The sequence below is a fragment of the Macaca fascicularis genome, chromosome 9 (assembly GCF_037993035.2).
Source record: "Macaca fascicularis isolate 582-1 chromosome 9, T2T-MFA8v1.1".
NCBI lineage: Eukaryota > Metazoa > Chordata > Mammalia > Primates > Cercopithecidae > Macaca > Macaca fascicularis.
Genome location: NC_088383.1, coordinates 141,448,224 through 141,473,243, shown reverse-complemented (window position 1 = coordinate 141,473,243; position 25,020 = coordinate 141,448,224). Strand labels below are relative to the sequence as shown.

General features: G+C 62.8%; 1 protein-coding gene across 4 annotated transcripts; it reads right to left on the bottom strand.

Annotated features, from left to right (window-relative positions):
* Positions 1-79: 79 nt before the first annotated feature.
* Positions 80-23,910, bottom strand: PWWP2B (PWWP domain containing 2B). 4 transcript variants are annotated; one of them, XM_065521627.2, is made up of 3 exons: positions 23,854-23,910; positions 13,335-14,998; positions 80-918 (listed from the first exon to the last, which is right to left on the bottom strand). In XM_065521627.2, exon 2 carries the CDS (start codon positions 14,890-14,892, stop codon positions 13,351-13,353), a length of 1,542 nt encoding a protein of 513 aa, XP_065377699.1. In that variant the 5' UTR covers positions 14,893-14,998; positions 23,854-23,910; the 3' UTR covers positions 80-918; positions 13,335-13,350. The 4 variants fall into 4 exon arrangements, with proteins under 4 accessions (XP_065377699.1, XP_065377698.1, XP_073859196.1 ...); XM_065521626.2 differs by lacking the exon at positions 23,854-23,910 and adding an exon at positions 22,683-22,914; XM_074003095.1 differs by having other exon boundaries at positions 103-918; positions 13,638-14,998.
* Positions 23,911-25,020: the final 1,110 nt, after the last annotated feature.

The following is a 25,020-nucleotide window of genomic DNA, read 5'->3' as shown; positions in this document are numbered from 1 at the left end:
GCCCCGACGGGGACACACGCATGAGTGTGAACCGTGGCCGCACAGGTTACAACTTTAACAACTACGACATAGGTTTCTCTTTTTTTTACATTTAAACAAAGAAAGAGCAGATTAATTTTTTTCTTTTCTTTCTTTATTCTTTTTGGTCTTTAAAGTGACAAAAAGGAGGAAAAGGAACACGCTCTTACAAAACAGAGCAAGTTTCTTTTCCTTGTACTGTTGAAGCCTGGTTTCCCAGGGGCGGCCCTTGGCCTCCTCCACACAGTACTGGTCACTCGTAGCAGCATCTGGGGGACAGGTGGCCTTGCAGGCCGGGTGCTGGGTGCCCAGCGGGCCCCACGCTCTGGGATGAACTCGGAGCGGGAGATGGTGGGTAGGTCCCTCAGCTCTCAAGTGCACAGAGACTCCGCACCCAAGGGCTGGGGAAGAACCCCACACGTGCAATTCAGGTTTTTCTGAAGCCTGCGGGAGACCAAGCTGAGTCTGTGAGACGGCTGCCTCCAGGACACTGCGAGGCGGGCACAGCTGCCCACACCAGCCACTGGGCGAGGCCGGGGCACCAGGCCTGGTTCCTCCATGGGACCCCAGCAGGCGAGGCAGCAGGCGAGGCCGGGGCGGCAGGCCCAGTTCCTCCATGTAACCCCAGCACGTGAGGCAGCAGCAGCCAGCAAGTCATGAGTCCCGACTGCCTCATGAGCCAGGGCAGCCACAGGCTGAGTGGCAGGAAGAAATATACTCGGTGAGCCGCCGGGCTCAGGGCCATCCCTTCCCTGAACACACTGCCGGTCCCCGGGGGCCTCACACCAGGCCGACCACCATGCCCAGCAGGCTCCGCACGCAGCCGGCCAGAAGGCTCCCGGGTCCCTGAACGCAGGTCGGAAGCTCCAGGACAGCAGGTGCGCCCTCATCGTCGGTGACCTTGGGGAAAGCAGAAAGAGGCAGAGGTTTAACTCAGGGTCGAGTACGGGGAACCAGCCCTTCAAGGTCTGAGCACCAGGCCAGGGTGCCCCGGAGGGTCTGAGGCTCACCTGGAACCCCCAGCACCCCCCAGCTCCCACCGGCCCTCCTTCCCTCAGTGCCCACAGCCCGGCCACGCTGGGGAGAGTGCAGAGTCTTCCATGCTTGGGGGCTCAGACCACAGGACTCGCCCTGAAGTCCCGCAGTCCACAGGCCCGACACGCAGGGCCATAGAGAAGCCAGCGAGCCTGGAGCCTTGTGGCCTCTTGGTGGGGGCTGATGGCCATGCCTGTGCCAGGCTCATGGTGTGGAAGGACCCCCATGCATAACTCTGAGGACCCTGGTCTTGCACTGACGGCCCCGTGGACACCTGAGCCTGGGGGTGTCCCAGGGTGGGGAGGGAGGGCTAGGCCCTGAGGGGAAAACCCTTTCCCAGATCTGTGTGGAGCCCCAGATGTCAACCCTGCTTCCATCGCCCCCCACCTGAGCCCACGCAGGCCCCGGACAGCCACCTCAAGCAGAGAGACCTGGCGGGGACAGATGGTCCCCTCAGCCCCACAACCCAGGGCCAACCCTGGGTCCTGAAGAAAGCAGCCCCCCAGATCCAACAAACAGAAGGCCAGACACTGTCAGCCCCAGTTCTCCACCAGCTGGCGGGTGGAGAGCGCAGGGACGGGGAAGGGAGCGGAGCCTGCAGAGCCCAGGGCACACGGGACCCTGCCAGCCCCGCCACTCCTCCTGCCAGGAGGAAGGCGCCCCATGGGCCCTGCCTGACCACAGCAGGGCAGGAAGGACCTGCCCCTGTCCCAGCCCCACCGAGAGGCCGCTGCCACTTCCAGTGCTGCACTCGTGGAAGCCCTGAGCTGCCACGGGAGAAACTGCAAGTGCCCTGAGACCACCATGCTGTGAGGAAGCCCAGCGGCACATGGGGAGGCCTGGAGGGCACCTGCAGGCGTGTGCTGTGTGAGAGTGTGAGAGTGTGTGTGTGTGTGAGCGTGAGTGTGAGAGTGGATGTGTTTGTGAGGGGATGTGTGTGAGAGTGAGTGGATGTGTGTGTGTACGTAAGAGTGTGAGTGGATGTGTGTGTGTAAGAGTGGATGTGTGCGTGAGTGGATGTGTGTGTGAGAGTGAGTGGATGTGTGTGTGTGTGAGAGTGGATGTGTGGGAGTGGATGTGTGTGTGTGTGTGAGTGGTTGTGTGGGTGGATGTGTGTGTGTGTGTGAGTGGATGTGTGTGTGAGAGGTGTGTGTGAGTGGTTGTGTGAGTGGATGTGTGTGTGTGAATGTGAGTGGATGTGTGTGTGTGTGAGTGGTTGTGTGAGTGGATGTGTGTGTGTGAATGTGAGTGGATGTGTGAGCGAGAGTGAGTGGGTGAGTGGATGTGTGTGTGGCAAACAGGAGAGAGCCTCTTCCATCTTCCATAGAAAAAGCCCGTAACTAACGTCTAGAGAACTCAAGGATCAAGCAGCAGAAGTACATCGTCTAGAAATACGAAGGTGAATTCTTGTCATTACATACTGCATGTGACCACTCTACTTTTAAAAATTGAACATATATAGTAAGACTGACACAAACACAAGTTAAAGAGAAGTTGCATTTTGGACCATCTCCCAGTCACGTCCGAGGGGGCACAGGAGGCTGAGGGTCTCCAGAGAGAACCAACACAGCCCCGAGCAGTGGAGGCCCCGGCTCTCCCCACGCTGGCCCCCAGGCAGCCCCTCCGCTCGGGTGTGCAGACGCCCACGACCCACCCTGTGCCTCCCTCTAGGGAGCCAGTGCAGGGGCAGCGGGCGGGGCTCGAGGAATCCTCTGCCAACGCCCAGCCTGGCCTGGGGGGTACATCTGCCTCCCCAGGCCTTCCAGCACAAGGCTGCACCAGGCCCAGAGAAGACCCCAGGGCAGGAGGGATGAGGGAGACCCCGGGACATTTCCTCCCAGCTGCCCTCAGCTGAGTTCAGCTCAGTGACATCGACGTCCCAGAGCTACGGTTCCTTGGAGCACACGGCGGTGAGGTGCCAGGCGGTGGCCGGGAAGGGGTGCCTGTGCCCTGCCTCTGTCTGCATGGGTCACCATCCCAAAGGTCAGAAGAGGCCACCGGTTGCAATCGCAGCACATCACACACAAACAGGCTCAGTCCCTGGCTTGGTGGCCGCCGCCACCAGGTATCCCAGGCTCGGGGAGGTGACCTGACCCCATACAGGAGCCTGACTTTGGGGTGCACAGGAGGATCCCCATTTCCTGACCTCTTGTGTCCTAGCTGCCCTGGGGGCTCCATCACAACCTCCTCGCCCAGAGCAGCCCCAGCCCCAGGCCCCGTCCCAGGAAGCACCCCCAGGGTCGGGGGAAGCTCTGGAGTGTCACAGACATCATGCATTCTCCGCTGTCTCCAGAAGGGCTCACACCACGCTGCTGTGTGTGGCAGGGACTGGACTCTTGCCACAACACACACCAGAAAGACCTTGTAGGGCCCCGGCTTGGGAGACCCTTCAACCCCAGGAAAGCTGGCTGCCCAGTCAAACGGAGGGACAGAGGCTGCCAGCCCCAGTTCTCCACCAGCCGACAGGCAGAGAGGGAGGGGACAGGGAAGGGAGTGGAGCCTGCAGAGCCCAGGGCGCAGGGGACGATGCCAGCCCTGCCGCTCCTCCTGCCAGGAAGGGGGTGCCCCATGGGCCCTGCCTGACCACAGCAGGGCAGGAGGGACGTGCCCCCATCCCAGCCCCGCTGAGAGGTCGCTGGAGGGACCTGCCCACAGCAGGTCCTTCCCTGCTTTCAGAAGCTCCTGGCTTTCCCGGGCTCGCGAATGCACCCCTGTGAGCTCTGCCTGTCTCCACAAGGTCTTCTCCGTGTGTCTCCAAGTCTTTGCGCCCAAATTTCCCTCTTCTCATGCGGGCACCAATCATTGGATTTAGGACCCACCCTGATCCAGTACGACCTCATCTTAACTTCATTCCACCTGCAGTGACCCTATTTCCAAATAAGGTCCCATTCACAGGGACTAGGGTGGACCTGAACGTGTCGTTTGGGGGACATGATTCAACCTACTACCCCACCCCAAGATGAAGCAATGGAGACCTGGCGGGCAGTACCGTCCCAGGGCCCAGGACAGCACTGTGCACTCTGGCACTCGCAGCAGGGACGTCTGTTCAAGCTGTGTGTGTGCAGGTGTGTAGGTACAGGAGTGCGCATGCGTCCATGTACAGGAATCCACAAGCATGAGCAGGTGCAGATGTGCGACTACAGGGGTGTGGGCACGTGTTCATGGGTGTGCATGTGCGTGCGTGTCCATGCATGTGTGTGTTCATGAGTATGCATGTGCATGTGTGTGCATTCATGCATGTGCATGCATGTGCGTGTGTGTGCATGCATGTGCATGTGTGTGCACAATCATGTGTGTGCATGTGTGTTCGTGTGTGCATGTGTGTTCATGTGTGTGCGTGCATGTGCGTGTGCATCTGTGGTCATGCTAAGCAAGAACAAGCAAAAAGCCAGGATCCCACAGAAGTGGAGGACTCTGATGCTTCAGGATCCGAGAGATGAGTGAAAAGCAGAAGATGGACTAAATCCACAGAGAGGCCGCTGACCACTGAGATGCCATGAGCCGGCGAGGGTGGCAGGAGAGGGTCCTGTCCCTGGAAGAGGGCCTGGGGTGCAAGCAGCATCCACGCAGTCGGTCAAAGTGCACGTGCCTCACAGTCCCACAGAGCCCAGGAGGCTCTCAGAGGCCCCACGGACACGGTCCCCAGCCCAATACCAGCTGAGACCTGCCAGGGGCACCAACAGTGACTCCTAAACAGAACCAGGCATCAGCGCCTCCAAACCATGACGCTTCACTTTCTCAGTCCTGGAATAACTTCCTCCGACCCCACAGATTCCGTACGGGAAGCTGAACAGTTCCCTGTGAGAAATATTCGCCAGGATTAGAGCGGTCACACAAACGCATTCCTACAAATACCATTTTCCATTTCTCAGAAGGAAGAGGCAGCTGTGATAAGGCAGCCTGAGCCACCCGCTCCACAGCTGACAGGGAGGAGGAGGCCGACCCCAGAATTGCAGTGGCTCCACCTATGCGTCCTGCCCCCGGGGGGTCCCTCCCAAACTTCTAGTGAGTCACCAGGGACTGTGTGCAAGATGGGTCAGGAGGAGGGCTGTTTGGGGGATCCGCAGAGGCCACAGCAGGTGCTGTGGCACTAGTGGGGTCCCCGCCATGCCTGGAACCTGCTCTGTCCACCCCTTCTAATGCAGCATTTTAGGATTTGAAAGAGGCTCAAATCAAAGGCAACTATGCTTCCCTGAAAAGCAACACAGCCCCGGGAGGTCATTAAAACTGTCCAAGTCCTTCTCCATCAACAACAGCACAACCTTTGGAAATGTCAGTAAACATCCATCAGCCACTATCCTCATTAGGAAAATGCGTAACGGGCCTTGGGAGGAAACAGCCTGGATGGGCCCTTTGTCCCGAACAGCAGCAGTGGCTTTCACAAGGGCCTTCCCTCTCCCGGCCGCAGAGACACGGACTCCAAGGCAGGAGCAGCACTGGCCACTCCTCACATCTCTCCTACCTTCCTGGCGTGGCCCTCGCTCATGGAGCTGAGCTCAGCTGCTCCACGTTGCTGAGGCCTCGAGGACATGAGGCGTCCTCAGGAACCTGGAGGCCTTGGAGCCCCACCTGCCTGGGAGCCCGCAGAGCCCTCACCTGGACATGGGGTTGGAGTCTCGCGCTCACCTACCTCTCTCCCACCCCACTGTCTCTGAGGCCCCAAGGACAACAGCACCTCCCTGCCTGGGCCACACCTTCTCCATGGTGAGAAAGCTGGAGGCTCACACCCTCCCCACAGCTTGTTGGAGAAAAGACTGGGACAGCCAGAGTCCCCCGAGGGAGTTGGGTGTATCCCACAGCTCTGCACATCACAAGGAGGCGAGGGGCGGGGAGAAGCAGCCGGCGTGGGGCCCCGCTTAGGCTGGAAGCCCGGAAGGACGACCGGGCCCTGCCCAGATGTGGCCACGGGAAGGCCGGGGAGACCAGGACGGGAGCAGACCTGGGGCCGCGGAGGTGCCCACAGAATCCTATCACAGCGGATTTTAAAAAGCGAGGAGTCTCTAAAAATAGAAAGTGAATGAAACGAAGATGCCTAAGTGTGTTCCGATGTCATGACTTTGCCACAGAGAGAGGGGTGTGACACAGCCCAAAGGGCCAGACCCCGGGACAAAAAGACAGGCTGGGCGAGCTCAGGCATTCGCTCGCACCACCCACCAGGATGTCTGCGGGCACCATCCTTGGTGGGTGGTGTCAGGGTGCTTTTCTTCCTAAACCATCATACTGCATCATAATAGTACTATATATATTATTTTCAGTAATATGTGACATTATATTATTATATCTTAAATATTTTACACACCTATATTAAATGTTGATATACATATATTAACCTTTACATCTATAAAATTGATCATGTTAACATTAAGAGTCAAGATTTCTGGCATCAGACACAAAAGTGAATCCTAGCTGTGTCGACTGCAAATGTTTCGAAACAGCAGCGGCCCCAGGAGCAGGCAGCAGGAAGCAGGCTCCCAGGAACGTGGCTGCCTCAGGCCTGAGCCAGAAAATGCACAGAGTGAGCCCAGATGACGTGGCACGGCGGGGGCAAAGCCGCCAGCAGGCTGCTGTGGTCACCACAGGACACGGACGCTGGCCTCTGTCAGCTGACCCAAGATGGCACCGTCTGAGCACGGACAGAATAGCACTTGGATGGATCGAAACTGACTGGGTATGTCAGCAAGCACGTGCGCTTTTATGAGACGCACGCTCAGGAGGGACGCCTCAACCTCGCTGGAAGGAGCTGGGGAACCAGCCCCTGCATCTGCCCTGGCCTCCCTAAGAACTCTGCAAGCGGAGGGTGGCCGCAAGTCTTGGTGCAGTGCCACTAAAAGCTGGTAAGGAAAGAGGTTTTTTTGCAAGAATTCCAGTGAGTAAATGAAGACCGGGGCCAGCACCTCATAATCCCTCAGGAAAGAGCAAATCTTAAAGTGATCACCAACGGTGGGTGGAGCCCCAGGGTAAAAACCCGGGTGAACCTGAACGGATTAGGCTGACAACCCCAAGCCCACAGCCAACCCCAGGGTCTCCAGGAGAGAACAGCTTCCTGCCGGGCGAAGCCCCCTCCGAAGGGGTTCTGACGAGAGAACGAGCTCCATGGCGTGGAGGAAGTCCCACCCCTCCACTCCCAATCCTCTGACACGGGGCACGTGCCCTGTCCAAGGTGTCGAAGGCCGGTGGGGTCAGGGGCGAGGATTTGGAGCTGGAGGTGAGACCCAGGAAGCAACTAAGATGCCTGGCAACAGGTCCACGTGGCATCAGGGCATCTCACCGGAGGTGGGTGCAATGCTTGGCTTTGAAGGCACGGATGGGCAGGGGCCTCCAGCAGCGTCCCCCGACACTGGGAAAGTCCCCCAAGTCCCAGGCACCTGACCCCCCGAGAAGCAACTCCAAACTCCCCGGCACCTGCCCACCTGTCCCCCCAACACGGCCTGAATGCCCAAGTTGCTGGCCAGGAGGAGGCGGCAGGGACCGGCTGCAAGGCTGCTGGGAGCCAGGAGGCGGGGCGGGGCCTGAGCCCCTGCAGCAGGCTCAGAATTACAGGCCTCTGTTTCCTTCTGGAACAAAATAATTACAGCCTTCACGTGGGACCTGAATTCCCTGAAATCAACACAGGGAAGTCAGCAGGGAAGTGGGAAGTCAGCAGGGAAGTCAGCAGGGAAGTGGGAAGTCAGCAGGGAAGTCAGCAGGGAAGTCAGCTGAGAAACCCGTCCTTGGAAGCAGAAGAGCGTTTTTATTTAGAATTGGAGGAACAGAAAAGCAAGTCTTGTGCAGGAAGCTCAAGGATGCTGTTCTAAAAGGAAAACATAAATCAGAAAAGCCAAAGCCTGGAGACGGCGGCGTTGCTGCTTCTGCCCCGGAGACTCCAGCGAGCATCGCACTCTTCCAAGTCCCGGCAGCTGCTCCTGCCGAGTCAGCACTCCAGTGCCGGGCAGCTTCCTGATTATTATCTTTATTTCCCAGGAGAAATCAACATTATGAAGCTGAAGGTCAGAAGTAGCCCATGCTGCCCCCATGGCCGGTGCACCACGGACCTTTCTGGAGCAACGGGCCCCTCCCTCGCCCCACAGGCCCCTGGGCTGAAGCCCATCTCCACCCCTGCTCCCTGGGGCCTTCCCTTCTGTCGGACGAGAGGCTGGGGTGGACCCTGGGCTGTGCCCACACTGCCCACACACATAGCACTGGGGATGCGGAGTGAATGAGACCAGGGGCTCCTCGTCCCGGGAGCCTGGGAACAGCACCTTCTGCGACATGGTGTTTGCGATGTGATTAAATGAGGGTTTTGAGATGAGCAGCCCCTCCCACCCTATCTACGGGTCCCCAGATGCCACCAGGGTACTTTGAAGAGGCAGAGGCCTTGTGCCCATGGAGGCAGAGCCTGGGGCGACATGGTCATGAGAGGGGGACGTCTGGACCCCCAGAAGTTGCAGAGGCAAGAGAGATCCTCGTCCGGAGCTGAAGGTACACAGCCCTGCACGCCTTGACTCAAGATCCTGATCCCCAGAGGTGTGGGAATAAACGCCTGTGGTCTCAGGGCCCCAGTGTATGGAGGTTTGTTACAGCAGCTACAGGAAACTCACAAAAGACAAGGATGACCCAGGGGACACGGACCGTTCAGTAGCACAGAAGCCCGTGCTCCCAGCTGCTGACGGAGGCTGTGCTGGGTACGTCCCCGCAAGTCCCCTGCCAGAGCAGGAGGGGAAAGGGTTGGGCCCCTGGAGCCACAGTAGGCTGGACCTGTCCAGTCTGCACTGTCTGGGAACCTGTGAAATCTCCCCCTTGCCCAAGAGGCCGGGACACCAGGAGAGCATTGAGTCCCCACTTCGGGAGGTGCCCAGCTTCTAGTCTGCGTGTCAGCGGAGCACGGCCTGCCCCGGCCACGACAGGGCAGAGCAGGAGGTGCCTGTGCAGGACCAAGTGCTCCTGTTGGCCCTCAGAGCTCCCAGGACCGGATGTCCCTTTGGCCCTCACGGCTCCCAGAACCAGGTGTCCCCATTGGCCCTCACGGCTCCCAGAACACCAGGCAGCCCGCCGCCCCTCTGGGCACACCCCTCTCCCATCTGTAGTGGTGCTGGGGTGCAGGGCGGGCAAGGCCCCGAGCCCCTCAGGTCCTCCCCACAGGGCTGGCCAGTGCCACCTACTCTCCACCACCCTCCTTCCTGCTCCCGCACACGTCCAGTGACCTGCCATCTCCACCCGCCTCTGCGCACGTCCAGTCACCTGCCATCTCCACCCGCCTCTGCTACTCCGAAGCCTCTGCCTCGAGCAGCCAGTCTGTGGAGCCTCCTGACCCTGGGCATTGTCCTGGCCCAGGTCCCCCCAATGACTATGGATCCCTGCCCCAGCCCCCTGCCTGACCCGCCTCTGAGCTTTCTCCTGAGATGCCTCCAGCCAGGCCTCAGGCGCCTCCCGAGAACTGGAGGCACCCCTGAGGATGGGGCCCCATCAGGGCACAGACGGTGGCTCCCCTAGTTCCAGGAGTGACACCTGCACGCCGCCCAGCCTTCCCCGTCCCCTCTACTCTCCCTGTCCTCACAGCTGGAGGTCATTTCTTTTATTTATTTGTAAAGCTATCAGATTTTTTTAGTTTCATTTTATTTTTAACTGACAAATAATAACAAGACCATCGCACTCCTCTGTCTGTAATTCTCCAACAGCACCCACAGCCTGTGCTTTCGCCCACCAGGCCCTTAGTCAGCCTCTGCCCACCTCCGCACCCCTGGAACACGCCCTGCCCTCCTCCTGCCTAGAACGCTCACCCCACCCTCGCCCCATCAGCTCCTGATTAGCTCACCATTCAGAGCCTGGCTCCTGCCACCTCCTCCAGGAAGCCTTCCCGGATCCCAGTCCAGGCCAGGTTTCTCGCTGGATGCTCTGCTTCAAGCCCCTCTTCCCTTCCTTCTCAGCAGTTCCTGTGTGTGATTATGCACTAATTTGGGAAGTGGTGATTCACAACCCTCCCTATTCTGCCCCCGCTTCTAGCCTGGGTCCAGTGGAGTGCTTGGCCCTCAGTAGAGGGGTGGGTGGGTGGTGAGGGAGAGACCAGGGGAGCAGAGAGAAGACCCTGAGCCTGGACGGGGGCAGGACCCCAGCCCAAGGCCCCGGGGCTCACACTGGGGAGGAGCTGCCTTCCCCTCTCAGGCTCGGTGGGCCCAGGCAGTGGTGGGGTGTGGGCGAGATTGCCTTCTCTGGGTCCCCACTCCCAGCTGCAGGACAAGCCTGGCCAGGCAGCTCCTGCTGGGCCCCTGACTCTGCAGGTCCAGTGCCTGCACCTGATGCAGGAGGCTGCTCCCAGGCACAGTCACCCCAGAGCCTGGTTTCCACCACCTGCCCCTGCCCCGGACCTCAGCTCTAACCCCAGGGGATCCCTGTGGGTGTAGGAGAAGTCCCAGGGAACGGCATCTCCTGCCGGCCTGAGAAGGCACAGTGGTCACCTCCAAAGGCAGCGGCCACAGGCCATTCATAGGTCCCGGAGCCGCCATGGCCACCAGGGCGGAGTGCTGCTCACTCAGAGGTGGGTCCTGTTGTCACCCTGAGATCGGTGAACTAACAGGCTCAGAGGTGTCAGCTCACTGAGACTGCAACAGCAGGTGACCGGCTGGGACAAGGCCCAACAGCCTCTATTCCTGTGCAGGAGGCCGGCCCAGCCTCGGCGAACCTGGGTCAGGACCTCACACGGAGGGGTGCCCAAGTGTGCCACACAGCCAGGCATACGTCCTGGCGCGGCCCCTGCTGAGGCCGATGTGCCCGTCCCTTGTGCCAGCCAGGCCGCCTCTTGGCACTACTGGCCACAGGCCCAGTGCCCTGGCACCCTGTGGTCTGTGGGGCGTCCGCCCACCCCTCAGCCGAGCCACCAGCCCCGCAGCTGAGAGAGAGTGAGGGGCCTCTCACGGGGAGACGCTGGGCTCAGTGTCCCTGCAACGGAGCAGATCTCGCTGTGCCTGCAGTGACTGCTCCCCGACAAGTGCCTCGGGCAGCAGACACCCACAAACCTCAGGAAGCTTCTGGCACTGCCCAGCCATCCTCGTCCTTGGGTGGCTGCAGGAGCAGCTGGGGCCAGGCCAGGGTGGCCAGTGGGCGGGGACTGGGAGGACGACCTTCCCCAGAAGGCCTCCCTGCCCGAGCTCCAGCCCCCATGCCAGCCTCCTCCTCCCGCCCCGCCCTTGGGCATGGCCACCAGCGCCCCACACCTCACTCAGCCTCTGCTCAGGGAGGTGTGCCTTCATGGTGGTGTTGGCGGGTCCCCCTTCCCAGGAAAGGCAGGTACCCCTGCATTTCCCCTACAAGGAGCAGACAAGAGGTGCACTGCTGACACTTCAAAGCAAAACGTGTCCCCCAGGGACCACCAACCCCACAGAGGGCAGGAGATCCCAGGCCCCGTGAGACACCAAAAACCCGACCAGACATGCACCACTCTGCGCTTTGGTGCTGAAAGGATCTGGCACCCCCACTCCCAGAGCAGGGGGCTGGTCCTGGCGCAGGCCCCGAGCGACGCAGGCACTGCCCCCCGTGGAGGCAGGCAAACCCGTCTGGTGAGATTCTTCCTCTACTTCCGGATAAACACAGCCGGCCCTGAGCCTGCAAGACTGCGTCCTCCCATCCTCCCGGTTGGGCACTCCCTGCCAGCCAAGGCCTCGGGCCTCACTTGGGGACGTCCTGCATGGGGAGACGTCATGCCCTGTAAATGCCTGAGTCCAGAACTCAGGGAGGGCCCCCCAGGACAGCAGACGGGAGTCCTCTGACCTTCCTCCTACCCCTCAGAGGATGGTGCCCTGGCTTTAGACATTCCCCAGACTCAAGCTGAGAGGCGGCACCTACACCCACTCCCCAACACAGCACCTGCCCCACCTCTGCCCCAAGGCCCCAGAACTGATCAGAAAAGGGCCTGGTTCCTGGGGTCGGGGGAGCAGCCACGTTTGTGCCTGGCCTCCGGAGAGCAAGGCAGATGTAGCCAGGTGGCTGGAGGGAGCGGGTGAGGCCAGGCCAGAGCCTGAGCAGCCGGGCAGCCTGGGGACACTGGCTTGACCACAGTGGTCTCTCATCACTGCTTCCACCCAGAACCCCAATACGCAGGGTGCAGCAGTGGAGGGGCACCCAGGCACTCCAGTCCCCACCCCCACCGAAGGCTAAGGCCCAAGGATTGTCACCTGGGAAACTCTAAGGCCTCTGGGCAGGTGGCCAGGGCAGACAAGGTCACCAGACGTCACCAAGGCCTAGGCGGAGCCCTGCCCCTGCCCTCTGCATACAGCCCCCGGTCCTAGAATCTCTGCATCCAGGGGGCAATTAGGCCATGGAGCCAGGAAGAAGAGCACAGAGGACCACCAGCCGCCCCACCCAGCGAGGACTCCTCCCTGGCATGCCTCTCCTGCCGGGGAAACAGGAAGGGCATCTAGGAGGTGCTGGGAGGCCTCTGGAGCTGGGAGAGAGCCTTCAGAAGCTCAGGGCAGAAAACAGCCCCTTGGCAGGCTCCAGATGCCCCACATGGTGACCCGCAGGGGCATGGGTGGCTCCCCCAGCCCCACGAGATGACACCCCACACCTCCACACAGCGTAGTGCCCTCCAGGTACAGGAATCCACACAAGGCCTGGCTGGAGATTCTACCAAGTGCTCCTAGGAGAGGCCGAGAGTGAGACGCTGTCCCCAGGAACATGTCCTGGGCCCCGGGCGCCTGGCCACGCACACAGCCTGCTGACAATGGAGCGCGCACTGACCCAGGAGGGAGATTCGGGGGTGGTGGGGGGCAGGGCTGGGCCAGTCTGGGGAGTCGAGGTGGGGGCTTCATCTGAGGGTGGGAAGCTCACCTCGCCCTCCCTCCTTTAATGTCCTGGGATGGCCTATCCATGTGCAGGAGGAGGGAGACCCCCACTCTGATCTTTGGGAAAAGCAGTGAGAGTTTGCTCCCTGCTGACAGGGCCCCAGCCTGGGCTCTCCCCTCCCCAGGACCAGTCAAACCACATCCCTGACTCCAAACAACTAAGGAGAGCATGAGAATCTCCCGTCTGGCCTTTGAGAAATGGCTGCCAAACACAAACTCGCTTTGTGCTTTGAACAAGCACCGGTGGAGACTGGCCTCCTTGCAGTGCGCCTCTAGTGTGAATCAGAAGCGCAGATGACATTACCAGTGAGGGCAACCATTTTCCAGACGGCTGGGGCCCCGAGCAAGGGAGCTGAGGGGCACAGGCAGCGGCTCCCTGGGCCTCAGGGCTCAGAGCAGAGGCACAGCCTGGACACAGGTGTGAGCTTGGGCCTGCTGGGGGAAGGAGGCTGCCACTGGCACACTCACCTGGTCAGGGAACCAGTTACGTTTCAAACTGGGTTAAGAGCTCCCTGATTTCCGGGGCCACGTGTCGCGCGGCATTTGCAGCCTCGGTTATAGCTTTCCGATACATCCCCTTCTTCTTACGGTTAAATCTCAGTTTGAAAAATTCAGAGAAAGGGGAGAGTTTTGAAATAGACAAGAACGACGTAGTCGGAGAACCAAACCACGAGACCTTCGCTTCTCGCCAAGACGGCTCACCGTCCTCCTTCTGGCCGAGGCTGATGTCAAGAACACGCGCCGGCCACCAAGGAAAACCATGGATCTTACCCCACACGATGTCCCCCACGGCCACAGTCCTGCCGTCCTCCGTGATGCACTCTGACACGCTCTGCGTGTGCAGCCTGACCGTCAGGGGCGGCACGGTTTGGCGAGCCTCTCTGGACTCGGAGGGTGCCGACGTGCCGTGGCCAGGCGAGAGGTCACCCGTGTCTGCCGGTGTCCCTTCCGAGCCGGACGATCTGGCCTCGTCGAGGCTGTCGCTGCTGCACGCCGACTCGCTGGCACAGTCCGCTCTCCCCTCAGGGCAGCTGACAAGAAAAGCCAAGTCCTCACCGCCCTGTGCGCCCTGGGGACAGCTCTTGAAGTCATCGTCCTCCCCCGAACTTCCGGAAGACAAGTCCGCCGGCCCACCGGCAGGGCCGTCCGCACAGGGCGCGGGCGAGCTGGCCCGCGGGTACCCGTTCAGCTCCTCCACCAGCTCGGCCCGGTACACGGGCTCGTGCTCACTGTCCCCCAGGCGGTGGGGCTTCAGGCGGATCTTGGGGGGCGGCAGGTCCGTGCTGGGCAGCACAGGCCGTGTCAGTTTCAGCTTGGGGATGGAGGCCGAGGGTGCGCCGGACGGCCGGTCCCGGGACTCTCTGTCCAGCACCTCAGGGTCCTGGCTGCCGTCGTCCTGGGGGGCCTGCTGGGGACGGAAGGGCTCCAGAGAGCCGTGCACGCGGGAGGGGATCTTGACCACCTCTCCCTTGCCCTGGGGCGTGCTGTAGGAGATCTTGATGACCGGGCTCCGCGGGACCTGCTCTGCCGGGGCCCTGTCCTCCTCTCGCCTCTCCCGCTTGCTCCTCCTGGCCGTGGCCCCAGCCATGGGGTCGCTGTTCTCTGGCTCCTCCGGCTTGCGGAGCTCCCTGTCCGGGCCACTGCCCAGCCTCCTGCGGGCCCTGGGCGCGGCTGGGGGTCCAGGGCTGGCCTCCGGGGGGCTCAGCGTGCTCTTGCACTTCTCACAGAGCACTTGGCGCGGCCGCAGGCGGATGGTGCTGAGAATGAGGCGCCCCGGGTCACGGTTGCGGGACAGACGCCGCCGGGTGCGCTTGATGGTCCTGGGTGGCGGCTGGGGCACCCACAGCTTGTACGTGTCCCGGAGCCACAGCGGGTGAGGGAAGGGGGCGCCTTCGAAGTATGGCGGGTACGGGGGCAGGCTTCCGGCGGGCAGCGGTGGCACGAGGGGCGGGGGTGGCTCGGGACCAGTGGTCTCAGGGGGCTGAACCCCGTGGGGAGGAGGTGGGGAGCCAGGCCCCAGCTGCATCACCTCTGCATCCCCCTCTTCGGGGACCCGGCCATGGCTGTTGTTGGCGGGGGGGTCGTCGACCTGGGGCAGCAGAGCCGACGGGGGCAGGCCAAAGAGGCCAGACCTGGCAATGGAGAGAGAAACCACAGTGAGAAGGGACGCTGGCACACCCACCACCTGCACCCAGAGCCAAGGCCCCCAACCCATGAATGCTCCAGCAGGTCCGGGCAGCGAGCCATGCCCTGAGCCCACGCCCGCTATGTACACCCTGGGTTGGACACATCAGGGCAAGGCATGAGCCTTCCAAAGCCACGCAGCATGTGACCTGGAGGTCAGCTGCTTCCCTGGCCTGAGAGAGGCACAGAGGCTCCGAATCTCAGTCTATGGCCCCGGGGGACATGTGGCCCTTGGCCCTGGGCCCCAAAACTCAGGCCCCTTGCTCACAGGCTCAGCCGTTCCCTCCTCTCCTCTCTGAGGGGCTGGGGGACTCAGGGAAGACCCCCTAGGGCCAGGTAACCCTTCACCCCCCCAACGCAAGCCCCTGGAGAATGCCGTCCTGCAGGAGCAGGGTTCCAGGTACATGACGTGTGCCTGGGGTGGGGCTGCATGTGGCCCAGGGCTGAGCCCTCTGGAGGTGGCCCAGATGCTTTCAGTGACCCCGAGAGAGACCTTATCCCCATCTGCCCACACAACCTGGAAGGCCCTCCCTGCCCGCCTGGCACCCTCAGGCCCTCCCCCACCGGGCCACACGATCTGCAGAAGGGGCACAAGGGGGGGGAAGGGGCACAATGGGGGGGAAGGGGCATGGGGGTGAAAGGGGCACAAAGCAGGGAAGGGGCACAAGGGCGGGAAGGGGCACAAGGGGCGGGAAGGGGCACAAGGGGGGGAAGGGGCACAATGGGGGGGAAGGGGCATGGGGGTGAAAGGGGCACAAAGCGGGGAAGGGGCACAAGGGCGGGAAGGGGCACAAGGGGTGGGAAGGGGCACAAGGGGGGGAAGGGGCACAAGGGGCGGGAAGGGGCACAAGGGGCAGGAGCAGCCACTGCTGGGGGAGCCACCGTTAAGGCCCTGCGGCTGCCACAGCCAGGACACCAATCCCAGGTAAAGGCCTTCTCATCCTGGGACTCGATGGGCCAGGCAGCCTGCACTTAACGGGCAGCACCCAGCACTGTGTGTGGCTTTGGGGGATTTGTCATCAGAAGCCGGTGGCAGCTCCCGTCCTAGAGTGCAGGCCACCTCGCTGCGCAGACACCCGGCTGCCCCATCATTCTCGAGGCCCAGTGCAACCATGTCCCCGAGCCTCATCCCGCCCGAGAAGCCGCTGTGAGCGTGTCAGGAAACCAGTTCTGGGAGTGCTGGTGTTACCACAAACCACGGAAGACAGGGCCACGGAGTCCTCGTGTTTCCACAGTGAACACGTGTAACTTGTAACAAATGGGATGCAATTTTCAGGACTGCTCTAGCTAAGCCAGAGAAAGAGAGAGAGATGGAGAAAAAGAGACAGAAAAGCAAGACAGCACTGCGACTCGCTGGGAGGGCGCAGCAGTGGCCTTTGGGCCTGTGAGGGGATGAACACGGGGTGGGGGGTTCTGCTCTGTGGTGGGTGGGGGTGGTCACAGTGAGCCCCACCTGCCCCATTCTTCTCCGGCCCAGCACCGCTGTGGTGCCTGCACCCATGGGCTAGCGACAGCAGGAGCATCTCCGGAGTGCCGGCCAGGCCCCCTATGCACAGGGTCTCACTGAGCCCCGCAGCAGCCATGGGAAGCAGGCTGTCTCCAACTCTGATGGGCTGAGACTTCCTCGGGAAAGGAGAGTCAGGCACACGGGCCTAAGGGCATGATGCACTGAGGCCAGTCCCGGGCGGCACCTTCACCAGCCCCAGCCAAGTGCTGGTGCCAGGACCGAGGAGCACAGACCCCATGCACCCGGGGCCAGCGGGCCACACCTGGCCACTCCAGCGTTTGTGAAGGTTTTACCAGCACACAGCACAGCCCCCAGGCTCCTTTATACACTGTCTGTGAGCCAGGCCATAGTGGGGCCACCTGAGCCAGCGACTTTCACTTACAGAAAAGGTTTGCCGGAGTTAAGCTGTAGAAGCTGCGCCTTTGCCCAAATCCGACCCCCACCCCAGGGTTCCAGGCTGGGGTCTCCAAGTCCCCTGGTCTCATAGCCAGGACTGGCCTCCACAACCCAAATCATCAGCTGGTTCGTCATCTTCCATGAGCACCTTGTAAGCATTGAACACAAGCTGAGCATTCTGAGAACCAACCTCGTGTGCTCACACACAAGCACGTCCCTGTGCGTGCACACTCCTCACACTGGTGCACGCGCCCGCCGGGCACCAACCTCGTGTGCTCACACACAAGCACGTCCCTGTGCGTGCACACTCCTCACACTGGTGCACGCGCCCGCCGGGCACCAACCTCGTGTGCTCACACACAAACACGTCCCTGTGCGTGCACACTCCTCACACTGGTGCACGCGCCCGCCGGGCACCAACCTCGTGTGCTCACACACAAGCACGTCCCTGTGCGTGCACACTCCTCACACTGGTGCACGCGCCCGCTGGGCACCAACCTCGTGTGCTCACACACAAGCACGTCCCTGTGCGTGCACACTCCTCACACTGGTGCACGCGCCCGCTGCGGCACCAACCTCGTGAGCTCACACACAAGCACGTCCCTGTGCGTGCACACTCCTCACACTGGTGCACACGCCCGCTGCGACATGCAGGCACCCTGAGGTTCTGGGTCAGCGTGCTTACCGCCCCTTGCTGTTGGGGGAGCCAGGAATCCCTCCATAGGACCCACTGCATCCCATGAAAGGGCCTCAAATGAGGGCAAATGAGGGGATACTGCAAAGAGAAGGCCCCCCAAGGAGCAGAAGTATCCCTTCCAGAGGACAGTGGCTACGACAGTTAGAGGGAGGGGGCAACCCTGCTAGGGCTGGGGAACATGGCACCCTGATCACATGGGGTTGTGGACTGGGCTGAAGGTGCCAGGAGCCTGAGGAGGGCCCCACAAAGGGAGCCAGCCCCACCCCTTGCCCCAGGATCTTTAGCCACAGGGCAGGGGTTAGTCCCCCCCCAGGCAGATCAAACGGGTGGGGAGCAGCCTGCGCTTTGCCATCCCCTTTGGGACCCTGAGTCACACCTGCACCAGTGCCCAGGGACCGGACAAGCCAGCCCTGCAGAAATGGCCGGTGACCCTGGCACGTCAGGCAGCCGTACTTCCTTCCTGGAGCTGCCGCCCTGCCCAGGCCACACCCCAACGCACTGGTGGGTAAACAGAGTGGGAACAGCTCACTCCCCAGGCTGGAATGGATGGGGGAACCCAGCCCCTGGGATCTTGCAAAGCTAACAACAGGGCCCCCGGGCTGCTGGGACCTCGGCTCCTGCCCTGCTTGAGCAACCCCATGAGATATAGATCAGTCTTCCCATTTCAGAGTGGTCGGCGAGGCTGGTGAGACCAGGGAATGTGCCTCCAGGTTGAGTGGGTGGGTGCCGGCTGGGGTCTGCTGCCTCCAGACATGAGGATGGTGCTGGCACAGGAAGAACCTCAGTGGCTTATCCTGGACCCTGGGATGTGAAGAGTGGTCCTTCTGGAAGTGCACAGGTCCAGAGAGGTTCCCCACACACCCACCCCTAGGGATAGGGCCCCGCTGGCCTGGCTGTGCCCCACAGGTAACACTGAGCCTTGACAGGTGGGAAGATGGGGTGGCCCTGGAGCCAGATGACCCTGCTGGGTCCAGGCTGCCCTTTTAGAGCCACCAGTTGGGCCCTGCCTGTGGGGAAGAGGACATGTGAGGGGCCCCGTGAAGTAAGCCTCATGCAGCATCTTTGCGAGCTCAGGGACGGAACAAATAACCACTGCTTTGAGAAAGGGCTGGGGAAACTGAGGCAGGGGTGAGATGCCCAGGAGTCTCTAATTGCAGAACGGACCAGACCCTAAAGCAAAAAGTACCACAGTGCCATTCCTAATGGCACAGCAGCGCCCCGGCAAGGATATGGGGGCCCTGGAGACCAGGCCTGAGGTCCTCAGCCAGACACAAGTGGCTGAGCCTTAACTCGGCCATGGCGGCCCTGGGGCCTCACCTGGATGTCAGGCTCAGCCAAACTCCCAGAAAGGCCCAGGCCTGAAGTCTGCCCGGGGCCATGGCCGGGAGGAGCACAGCCCTGGCTGCCTGCCCAAGCCCCCTGCACTCACCGGCAGTGCCTCCCCACGGCTTCCCCATTCTACAGACCAGGGCCACGAGATGGCAGATGCCCACATGGCAGCCTCCTGTCTGCCCTCCAGGGCCCACATTCGCCCTGGACCTTCCTTCCTTGCTTTCTGATGAGGAAAGGCCACCCTATTGTGGCCTAAAGAGGTAAGGAAAATGTGGCTCCTGGAACAGGAACAGGCAGCCTCAGCGCAGCCCAGGACAACCTGAGTTTGGCACCCAAGACCTCGGCTGTGCTCCAGTGTCAGTCTAGAAACCGTCTGCAGTCTCCCCACAGCCCTGCAGACACCCACAGCAGGACAGCATGCGGGAAACAGGGTGGGCGGGTCAGGCCTGCAGGGCACAGTGGGGCCTCCTGGGGCCACCTCTCTCCGGGATTAGGGAAAGCAGGCTGGCAGGAGAAGCCACAGGCTAGACACCCGGGGAGCACCTCCTCCAAGGCCCCACAAGGGGAGCCTGCCTCACCCTGTGGGCACTTGCCCCAAGATCTCCAAGGGAGAGCAGGTGGGGCCAGGTGGCCACAGCCGGCCCGGGTGTCCTGGACTCAAGGGTTTATGAGCCATCAGCATGGTCCCTCTCTAAGCCCTGTGGGGCTCCCCAAGTAGCACAAGGCCAGGTCCCCAACCCACACCCTCCTTACCCACTCACTCAGATGCCACCCCCTTGAGACGCTCCTAACACCAGCCATGCTAGCCTGGCCTCCCGGTGCCCTGGCCTTCAATGCACTAGGCCTGCGTCCCTCTCACTCCCCAAGGGCAGAGGGCACATCCTGTCACCACTGCAGCCCTGGGCCGGTGCTCCCACTGGGTTGTTGAGTGAATCATCCCAAGAGCGGCCCCCAGCAGTGGAGCCTCCACCTGGACAGGTGAGCCCAGGACAGAGCTCAGGGTGCCCTTCTGCCGGGACAGGCAGTGTCTGGGGTTCTCAGTGTGAGCTAGGGTGTCTGAGCTAGGGTGTGGCTCACAGAGGACGGTCCCCTGACCTTTCCAGTCTGTGTCTGGAACCATAGGCAACCCACAACTGGGGGAGGCCGATAAATACCAGCTGAGGGATCGAGCCAGGAGGCCCTGGTGGGGCAGGCCAGCCTTTCCACTCTTGGAGCCTCATCTGTCCTCAGCCACCCCTCAGCCAGGGCCACCCCACCCAAGATCCTCAACTGGAAGTATAGCCCTAAATCACCCACAAAACAGCGCAGGTCAGGGCAAGGCTTGCGTCATCAGTGCTCTGGAAGGAATCACCACATTGGCCCAGACGCGGGGAAGATCACTGGAAGCCGCCTGCTCTGGGCTCAGCCCACTTCCTGGCACACAGTAGGTGTGCAGTGAATTCACCCGGATGTACACGCAGGCTGACACTCAAGAGAATCTCGCTTCAGATCACACGGCCTTCCGGCACAGGCCAGGCAATTCCACCCGCCTGCCAAGCCCCTCTCCCCTCTGCTTTGCAAACAAGGGAGATAATGCCATCTCCCAAACCGGCCAACAATGAACGCTGGCTGCTGAGCCCACCTCAGCCCTGCATCCTGGTGCCTGTGTGAGGGGGGCCGCCATTCCCGTGGGATTGCTCTGAACAGGTGCCTGGCTGCCCGCCTCCTGCGCTCAACAGAATCTGCACAACGCCGGTTGCGCTGGGACCCACAGGTTCCCTGAGGTGGGCGGACACCTGTCACAGGGCTCCCAGCAGCTCTTCCCTGCGAGTCAGCACCCACACTTGGGGACTGGGCCTCCACTGTCACACGTGAGGGATAAGGGCGGGCACCACACCCTGACAAGAAACCGTCACCTGGGGAAGGCAGGTCAGCACCCTGTGGTCCGAGGCAGGGCTGGAAACAGGAGCTCTGAGACTCAGAATACAAAGGCAGAGAACCGGCCGGAGACTCAGGCACAGGGGAGACAAGGGAGGGGGCAGGGGTCCTTCCAGGACAGCCTCAGGACTGAGGGTCCTGGAGAGGAGAACAGCCGGAAAAACTCAGGCACAGGGACACCGAGGGAGGGAGCAGCAGTCCTTCCAGGACAGCCTCAGGACTGAGGGTCGGGGGACCTGCTCTGCCTTCAGATTCCCCACAAGGACAAGGGGGCCAGCCCAAGGCAGCAAGGGCGGCTGCTAAGTGGCTGTGCCCGCAGAGGCCCAGCTCCCGGCTCCGTGGGCGGCTCTGGTTACAGCTGAACGTGGCAGGCAGGGTTGACACCCATGCATCCTACAGCTGCCAGTTCCCACGCCGGGGGTCCCATCGGGCCTGGTTTTTTCCAGGAAGGGCAGGTGGTGGTGTAGATTTGCAAACCAGGTTAGCCATGGGCCTCAGGGAAGAGAGCCCAAGGCCACTGCAGATATTCTCAGCCTCCCTTGTCCTGAGTCAAGGAGCCCAGGAAATGGGGCGACCTGCTGCTGCTCGTGCCCCTCTCCAGGGAGGAAAGGCCAGACAAGGTGGTGCAGGTTTGGCAAGGGTGCGGCCCTTCGGACCAGGACCAAGCCCAGCCCTGCCTGCCGGAGGAAGCTGAGGCTGACGGTGGAGGGGATGGCAGCTCCCAAGAGGCGATTGTGCAGCCCGAGTATCGCTCTGTCCTGCCCGTGCACTCCCAGCGGTAGCCCACACGGAGCGGGCAACAGCCACACGGGAGCCATATGTTAAATCACATGACTTGTGGATACATGGCTTCTGGTACAGCTAATGAAGAGATAACGTCTGCGAAATAATTGTGGAAGGAACACGGTCCTCTCTGCTAATTCATGTCGCTGGGCAAAAATCTGGGCTCCACTGATGGAAAAAGTTGGGCCTTTACAAGAGGAGCCTTTTCCTGCTCCCAGTTTCAAAAGAAAGCAGGAGCGCAGCGAGGCCACAGCCTGATTCGTGCCTAATCATTGATCTGGCAGCGACAGCTCCCTGCCATGTGACACGGTGTCCAGGAGGCTCATCTGCACTGCATGGGTCCCTGCAGCCGGTGCACAGGTGTCGCTCGGGGGAGCCGCCCCGCCCTGCCCTGCGCCCCCCACCCAGGAAGCCAGGGCTCCCAGGGAATGTACCCATGGCTCCCACAGCTTGTACCTCTTTACGTCCCCATGACTCAGGGCTCCCTGGCCTGAAACTGTTCTTAAAACGCACAGCTGGGCGCAACTGCTCTCCCTGAATCCAAACCTCAGCCGCGGAGTCACTCCCAGCAGCCAGGGGCCCATGGCCTTCGACAGGGCACCCCCACCTGTGAGTAATTGCCAGGGCAAGGCCACGGGGCATCTGACCCTCCCCCGTTTTAACGACAATTCTGCCAACAGCTGAATTCAACAGTGGGTCTGAACAAAGAAAAGTGCGTTAATTATGGCAGATGTGTGGAGTTCCGGGACCCCGGTCCCGCGCCCCCCGCCCCAGCCCGGCCCAGTGCCCGCCGCGAAAAGTCGCGACGACTTTGAGAACCACTTTCGCCCCCCGAGTGGCGGCCGCACTCGCGCGCCCCGAAACCTGGGCTCGGCAGAAACCGAAAGCTGGCGCCAGGGTCGCGCCACCCCCACCCCGGAGGCGGGTCCCGGGTCTCCGGGAGGAGGGAGGTGTCGGGGGGGGGGACCCCAGGGGTGTCCCGGCCCGCGCCCCCGCTCACTTTTTCGTGCAGTCCAGCAGGATCCCCGCGAAGCTCCGCTCGCCGCAGCTCACCGTGACCACCAGCGCGCCGTTGACGACCTGCTCCACCCGCACGGGCAGCCGGCAGCCGGCGCGCGGCTCCATGCTCCCGCCGCGTCCCAGGCCGCCCCCGCCCCGCCGCCGCCGCCGCCGCCGCCGCCGCCGCCGCCGCCGCCGCCGCCGCCGCCGCCGCCGCCGCCGCCGCCGCCGCCGGGTCAGCCCCGCGCGTGACGCCGCCCCGCGGCCGCCTGACGTCACAAAGCTCCGCTGGGGCGGCCGCCACCGCCGTGCCGGGCCGGGGGCGCGCGGCCGCGGGCTCTGCTCCCGGGCACCCCGCCCGCCGCCGCCGCGTACGGGGAGAAGCCGCGCCCGCCCGCAGAGCTCGGCGGGACGCGCGCTGCGGACCCCGGGGGTGGAGAGGGGCTGCGCCCGGGCTCGCGGCCCACGCTGGCCGGGAGTGTCCTCCGACTCGGGAGGACCCGAGAGCCACGAGCCCGGGGGCGGCGGGGGGAACACCAGCCCTGGCCGGAGCCCCGGGACTCCATCCCCCAACTCCCCTGCCTGAGGCCGGTCCCGGGCCCCCGTCTCCCTCCGGACCCGGCCCTGCGCCCTCCCTCCCTCCCCGGTGTCCCGGATCCCCCCGCCTGGGTTCGGCTGCCCGCGTGCCCCGGCAGCGCCCCGCGCAGGGCTCTGGTGGCCCCGGGCACTGCGGCGAGGAAGTCTCGGGCGGCGCGCGCAGGAAGCCGGGGCGGGCGGAGGAGACGCGAGGCGCCCGGGGGCAGCGGCCTAGTGTCGCCCTCGCCGCGTGGGGGACGGGACACTGGGTCGCCCCACTGGGCTCGGCGCCTCTCGGGCGACAAGCGGGCGCGCGCCCGGCTCAGGGTCACCCTGCGCGCCTGGGGGTCGCCGACACCGGGACCCGTGGGGTTAACTCCGTCGGGAGGTTCCCGGGCCCAAGGGCCAGGCGCGCCTCCGCCAGTTTACAAAGGAAACAGCCTCCTTCCTCCGCGGCAGGGGCTCCCCGACCCGCGGGCGAGGAGTGGGAGGTGACGGCGCCGGACCCCCTCCCCCCGGGACCCCCGCAGGGTCCCGGCTCCCGCGCCTTCAGGCGTCAAAGCCCCCGAATTCCCCGAGCACCAGCGCGTCCGCACCCGGCTCAGAACGCAGGGGCCCGGCCTGCTGCGGTGACCTTGGCCCCGGGCCGGGCTTCTGAGCCGGGCTTGCAGCGCCCGACGGGGCCTGGAGGCGGGGCGGGGAACCGCGGAGTTGTCCTGGCGACCCAGCGCCGCGCGGCACGGCTCCTCCCAGCCTGGGAATGGAGGACCACCGCCCCTGGTGCCGCTGGGGTCCGTCGGGCCGCTGGCGCCGCTCGACCTCGCCCTCCGGCGGCCGCACGGCAGGGGGAGCCTCAGAGAGGAGCCAGGGCGGCTGGAGTGAGGGAGCCCGCGGGGCCTGGGGCACCTGGCGGTCCCTGGCAGAACAGGGGTGGGGACCGAGGCCAGGGACAGTCCCAGAGGAGGCCTGGAAGCCCAGCGAGCGTGTGTCCTCTTCTGTGTGGCCTGGGGCTCCCGCCAACACTAAGCCCTTACTGGGGCCTCAGGCACCTCAAGGCGCCGTAGCCGCCAGGCCTGCAGAGGAGCTGCCCTGCTGTCCTGCCCACAGGCCTCTGCAGCTGCCCCCTCCAGGGGGTGGGGCTGACTTTGGATTAAAAATGCCAGGCAGCAGGGACCCCCTCGCCACCCTACTCGGGGTTGGGCTAAGCGGCCATCCTGAGGCTGCCCACTTGCTTGGCTCTTCTTCCTGCCTGCCGGAGAGGCCTGCTGGGCACTGCCCTTTCTGAGCACTGGGGACTGCCAGGGCGAATCAGCTTTCAGGCTGGTGGGGCCAGCATGGGGTGGGGTAAATGCACAGGGGGCTGTATGTAGGTGAGGGGATCCAGAAAGAGTGTCAAGGGAGCACCAGCATCCACCAGGGCCTCACCAGGTGGGCAAAAGCAATGGCTTCCGAGGTGGGAGTGGGAGTGGGCAGCATCCCCCGCAAGGTGTTTGCGTGCGCATGGGGCTCCTGGTGACTTCCCACACCGGCAAGAGGAACAGTTTGGGGTGGGCTGAGGGACCCACCTGTGGACTTGCTGGGCTTTAAGAGGGACCGAGGCAGGGTGGCGGCAGGCAGGACGGGGGAAGAGCGTTCTGGGGCACAGAGGGCTGGACAGAGGCACCCAGCAGCTGGCAGCTCTGGCTGGAGAGGGTAAGAGGGCAGTGAGAAGCATGGCTGGCCCGCGGCACCTCCTGCCCCTCTGGCCCATGCTATTTACTGTG